We start from the raw sequence: 6,134 nt of genomic DNA, 5'->3' as shown, positions 1-6,134 counted from the left end.
TCTTGAACAAATTCAATGTACCACCTAGTCAAATGCACACCCAACTGGACATTGAATTGTCGAGGTCTTGAAGTCTCCTCCGTACATTTGAGAAAGCCATGCCCATTCAAAGGTTGCACGTTTTGCATTTATTTTGCCCTACGTGAACTTTTCTGGATGCGAAGTGTTTGTTCATGTATTGTTCAAACCTAGTTCCCCGACCCCCACAATTGATGAGAATATTTTCTTGACTATCAATATATTAATTGTCTATAATTTTTGTCACAAATAATTTAAAATGTAAGAATATATTTATAATCTTGATTAAGGGCAAGTTTTATACTTCAATATATCAAAATTTATATATCTTAGGGCTAATACCCGTATGGTATGGTGCGGTGCGGGATGGGGGTACCCTTCCCCACACCAGGGGGTGGGGGAAAAAATCCCATCCACCCCGCCCCCGTCTAGGCCAACATATTGGGTCTAAAAAATTTTTATTTTGGTCAAAAAATATTTTTCAAAAAATATTTTTTTAAACCTAAATTATAATATAATTTAAATTATAATATAATTTAAATTATAATATAAAATTTATATATAAATATAAAAAGAACTTAAACTCATTAGAGTTAGATTTTGGATTGTCTTGACTTTATAGGCCAACTTTTATATAGGAAGTCAAGGCAATACAATAGTCATCCTTAAGCAACGCGAGACTTACTACTCCAATGACTTGAATACAATTTCAAGTCTTTAATAAATTATAATATATCTATATACAATATATTTATATATATAAATATATAAAAAAAATTTATATATGTGGAGCGGGGGGTGCGGTGGGGCGGTGCCCTGCTGGGGTCATCCCGCCCCCACCCCCGCCCTTGCTAGGCCTTCTCCATGCAGGGCGGGGGGTTGAGGTAGCGGGGTACGGGACCCCACTGTCCACTCCTAATATATCTCAATAAACATAAAAAAATAATTGGTGAGCATATAAAGAGTTTAAAGGAGCATAGTTAAGAATTAAAAACATAATAATAAAAGAGCTCTTCTACGTACAAGCGGATTTGCAGACCAATCTGTGCACTAATGTTGATGTGAACTATTTTGTCAAATGTTCATTTTCAAATCCGCACCTTTCATTAAACTCTACCTTTCCACCTTAGCATTAGTGTACAAATCCGCTTACAATTAGATTTTTTCATAATAAAATGATGAGAGTTAAAGGGGGTGGGAAAACCAAATAGATATGGATTCTGGATATCCTTAAATTTTTAGGCTTTGGATTGGTTTTAGGAATTCTACAGAATGTATAATTAAATTAAAATGATATATTTTAACTTAATTACTAATTATTATATAAATTAACAATATTTAAATTTTCTTTTAGGCATGCTTTTTTGTTTTCTCCATTATGCACATTTTTTTTATACACTATATAAATAGTTCTTGGTGTCTATATTCACTCAAAGAAACAGTAAATATGATAAAAATCAGCATGTTATTATAATCCAAGAATTTGCCATATTCATGCCTAGGAAATTAGCCCAATTATCCCAGAAAACCAGAAAAGTTTACTGGAAAGAAACTAACAGCTAATTTAACTTGGACTATAGGCACATTTGATATAATACAGACATTTACATCGATTACATTCATGACATATCTATGAGAAAAAGAATAGAAATCTTCAGTTCCTGCGGCTGCGTGATCTCTGCATTGATTTTGGTGAGCCTTCAAAGAGATCCAAGATATATTTCTCCAGATCATCAGTGTTGTACTTGATGTACTTCTCACCGATATCGGCAGAGTTTCTCCCAATGAAATTCCTATATGCGAGGACTACTTTCTGTGAAGTTGAAATTTGCAAGTCTTCCCGGAGTTGAGAATCTGGGATAGACCACCCTGTCTGGCTCTTGTATACCTCCTCAAAGGCAATAATGAAACGCCTGCACTTCTCTTTGAGAATTGTCTTTGAAGTAGAACTTGACCCTGCTCTACCACCGCTAAGCAAAGAAAGAGCTGAACTCCAAGTGGCTCTTTCATAGCTTGTTGCATGCTGCTTGAATTTAACAATATGCTCTCGGATCCATTCATCACCAAAGAAAAGTTTGAGTTCAGAACTCTTAGCCTTTTCGACCATGTAATGATAGTTGTTCATTAAGAAAATATGTTGCAGAGCACAATCTTTGTATAACTTGGAATTGCTATCAAGTTTGGGTTCCAGTATACATGTGATGGACCGAAGGTGGCAAGCCATTGGACAATATGCCATAGAAGAAACTTCCAGCTCATTATCCAGCTCAACAACTGGATTTGAAGCAGCTGCATTTTGGTCCTTGAGAAGCACATTAAGGATACTGCAGTATATAGGAAGGGTCTTGATGTAATTCATGACATACCTAGTTAAGGGGTGTATTTCGCCTCGAGGAACAGGGCTTGTTGATGCATTGGCCGCAATGGCATTTCCAAATGTCAAAAGTGTTGCCCTTGCAGAATCAGCCAATCTCCTTAGCAGCTGGTGGAACTCGATCCTAACACAAGTACCAGCCTCTTCAGAGAATAAAGTGTCAATATACAGAAGATTATCTACCACAACCTCGTACATGTCAAGCAAGCGAAACAACTTTTCTGGTTTATGTGTTCCCATAGCAATGGCCTCCCCAAAATTCAAAAGGTGCAACAATGAAACCTTTGATATCTCCACAAAGCAAAATGGATTAAGAAATCCCAGGTCTCCAAAAACTTGGTCACAGAGCCGTTTCTCACTTGCAAGATACCGGATGATGACATTCAAAGCACGAATCCATTTTTGGATTTCAAAGTTCAAGCTATCCCACTCCATTTTTAGCACATCCTCAATGCTAAACTTTTCCACTTTGAGAATGACCAAGTACTCCTCTAATGCATCTCTGCGCACACTAACGAAAGCCTGGCAGAACTCCTGATGATAATTTGAAGCAAACATGACAGTTGCAATTGACTTTAGATGAGGAATTACTTGTGGATGGACCAAATCTGGAACACAGTCCACAGATTCATTGCCACTATTATTTCTCTGGGATGCTTCTTCAATTCTCATGTCCTCGACTGAAACAAAGGATTCGTCATAAACAACATCCTTTCCGTAATATTGAAAAGACATGTTTCCAAGGTCAAAGTATTGCTTGTGCTTAACAAGAATGTGAACTAGCTCTTCCTCGAGCCTCGTCATTGCAGTCTGCAGAATGCTGTCAGCTCGATTAAGAAGTTCCTTCTGCTTCCTACTGCCACTCATGGACAACCTTGGTAAACCCTCGACCAGTGTCTGAATTGCAACAACGGCTTTCAAATATTCGGATGCTTCCAGAGGGTCAGAGTCCCACATCAGTGATTGATTCGACTCCCAACCCCTGATCTTCTCCTCAGCCCATTTGAACTGCTGCTCTAACTCTCTGAATCCTGTAACCCTGCTTTCAGGAGAGAGTATAGTCATGGCAGACAAGTGGCTCTCAAGCTGTGAGAGGATTTTTCTCAGATCATCATCAAGGTTTTTACTTGCCCCTAATGCCTTGACCAAGTGCTGAGTTGCAGCAATCATATGCTCTTCTCCTTCACAAAGAGGGAGTACAGATCTAAAATCCCCCATACCAACAAAGATTAAGTAGCGAACAGGGCCACAACAAACCAAAACCTCAAACTACCACCAAAATGATCACTGAAGGGAGCTCAAATCACGTTACGAATTCCACCTCATTATTACAGGCACCAGGAAAGGTCCAGTTATTTCAGATTATACAAACCCACAAGGGAAGGAATAGATGAGGGCTGAGAAGATTTCACTTCCAAAACCTCAAACCCTAGATGTGATGTTCTACAAAAATGATTGGAAGATAAGAGGCTCTAGAAAGCAAGCAGTACTTCAACTGTCTTAAACAACAAACAAAACTGAAGTAAATTAAGAGAGACAGAGACATGACGGGTGTACCAAATGCAATACACGATGACTGAAGCTTCCTGGAGCCACGAAGTTCAACAATAGCTTTCAATAAACTTCAGAAGAACATGATCAAGGACTTGAATTCTGCCAAAATATTTGTACCGCAACTCACAAAAATTTCAGTATTTCTTTTCTCTTGAGCCCTCTCATTCCGTTTCCTAATCCAAGCCTAAGGTTTAGCATGATCAAACAAAGATAACCTTTAAAATCAAAGATCCCAACATGGATTTACAAGAAATAGAGAACTTAAATTCAACTAAAAAGAAAGTTTTAGCTCCGTAGTGAAGAATAATAGTCACAAACTTAACCAATAAAACTCACAGAGAACAACAGAAAGTCAAACCTTGTATTTGAATTCTGATCAAGAACAGCTGTAGATCATTTAACAGACAACAAAACATGCGACCTCAGATCAGAAATAAGGCAAACAACGCTGATTAACGCGTTTTCTTTGAGCAGAGATTATTATACTTTTTGATTCTTTTGTCTGAGAAAATGAAAGTGCTAAAAAACCAGGGTTGGGAAGGAAGAGAGAGAGAGGGTGAAACCGACCGAAGAAGAAAAAATGGTCGAAAAGATCGAGAGAAAATGAAGCCGAAGCTTCGGGGGCCCTGAATTTGGAGTCTTGTGGGCTTAACTCCTTCTCTGCAACTTCTATCAGGCTGGCTGTCATATCCCTTGCATATCTTAAGGCGTGCTTTGACTTTTGACTTTTGGTTTTTGACTAACACCAGCCTCTGAAAACTTGACCAACCAGAAGATACAAGTGGTCTCCCCTGCTATACTGGCTCGTTCAAATGAAATTTGTGTGACGTGGCTCTCTCTCTCTCTCTCTCTCATAGATCATTGATTACGTAAGAAAACAACAAAGAAGGAAACAAATAATTTATACTGTGCGAGCATGGCATGTTTTCTTAAAGAATACGATAGGCTTAGTTTGCATCTTTAATTATTCTGAATTTATTTCAATTCATATTATAATTTTTTTTAAATTTTAATATAAAATATAATAAACAATTTAACTTTTTCAAATCTTAAAATAATAATAATATTAAAAAATAATATTATAACAATATTTTATCATTTCAACTCAACTCAACTTAACTCACTTCAATATCTAAATACACCCGTAACTTTACTCAAATAAGAAGTCAATAAACATATAAAATAAATCTTAAATATTTATAATTATTTAAATAAACTTTTTGAGCTTTATTAAATATTCACCGGTTATTTTGAGATTCACTTTATATATTTATCTCTTTTCATTTTAGACCTTAGATAAAAAAACGTGTATATATATATATATATATTTGATTCCTCTTTGGTCACTTTCTGTTTAGATTCAGAGATAAGTTGAGATGATTTTAGATGAGTTGGATAATATATTGTTAGAATATTATTTTTTAATATTATTATTGTTTTGAGATTTAAAAAAGTTGAATTATTTATTATATTTTATATGAAAATTTAGAAAAATTGTAATGATGAGATGAGATAAATTGAGGTGAATTTCCAATCTAAACCGGGGCTGTTCTTTTATGCAGCAGAAGGCCATGCTAGGTTACCTTAAGTACTTGTGCAGGGGACACAATCATCATAGTAGATTGATAACATCGATCTTGGTAGATGCATGTCTTCCACTTCTTGGTAGTAGACAATTTGTCATTTTGTCCTAAAGCCACACAATTGGCATACATGATTCAACTACATCCGGACGTGATATTGTATAGAAAAATTTTATTTAACAGTTCTATACTAGACACCTGTTTTTACTTTTTTATTTCAATAAATATGTGGTGTAGAGCTGCTGAATAAAAAAACTATATTGTATATGCATTCTGACATGTCAGAGTCTAACGCATGCCCATCAATTACACCATGCTGCATCTTTCTCAAGCTTAGAATGCACGATGTCTCTTGCGCTCACTATTCGAACCGTAATCATGCTTTGATGTTGTAAGTCGTTAGTAGTGGCTCTCAACTTATACTTTAGGAATGTTTCCTCCTCATGAAAACATTGATATGCAAGCTACACTTTTCTCTTCACTAATTCGCTTCTACTTCTAGTGAATAGTATTGTCCACAAAGTTTAGATTCCAACTCTAATAAAACGTGTTCACATGACCAATAGATTCTTTAGTCCACCTTTTTTTTTTGTATTTTCTTTAGC

General features: G+C 36.1%; 1 protein-coding gene across 3 annotated transcripts; it reads right to left on the bottom strand.

The window, feature by feature from the left end:
- Positions 1 to 1,466: 1,466 nt before the first annotated feature.
- Positions 1,467 to 4,659, bottom strand: LOC121234994 (exocyst complex component EXO70E2). 3 transcript variants are annotated; one of them, XM_041131171.1, is made up of 3 exons: positions 4,305 to 4,659; positions 3,950 to 4,130; positions 1,467 to 3,835 (listed from the first exon to the last, which is right to left on the bottom strand). In XM_041131171.1, the coding sequence occupies exon 3, from the start codon at positions 3,608 to 3,610 to the stop codon at positions 1,673 to 1,675; it is 1,938 nt and encodes a 645-aa protein (XP_040987105.1). In that variant the 5' UTR covers positions 3,611 to 3,835; positions 3,950 to 4,130; positions 4,305 to 4,659; the 3' UTR covers positions 1,467 to 1,672. The 3 variants fall into 3 exon arrangements, with proteins under 3 accessions (XP_040987105.1, XP_040987103.1, XP_040987104.1); XM_041131169.1 differs by having other exon boundaries at positions 1,467 to 4,130; XM_041131170.1 differs by having other exon boundaries at positions 1,467 to 4,119.
- Between the last annotated feature and the right edge of the window lie 1,475 nt (positions 4,660 to 6,134).

This window comes from Juglans microcarpa x Juglans regia, chromosome 6D (assembly GCF_004785595.1).
Source record: "Juglans microcarpa x Juglans regia isolate MS1-56 chromosome 6D, Jm3101_v1.0, whole genome shotgun sequence".
NCBI lineage: Eukaryota > Viridiplantae > Streptophyta > Magnoliopsida > Fagales > Juglandaceae > Juglans > Juglans microcarpa x Juglans regia.
Note: the sequence above shows the minus strand (reverse complement) of the source record. Positions and strands in the feature narration are given on the sequence as shown.

Bases quoted from the DNA above. Each gene is read 5' to 3' on its own strand.
- LOC121234994 (XM_041131169.1), bottom strand. From the start codon at position 3,610: ATGGGGGATTTTAGATCTGTACTCCCTCTTTGTGAAGGAGAAGAGCAT.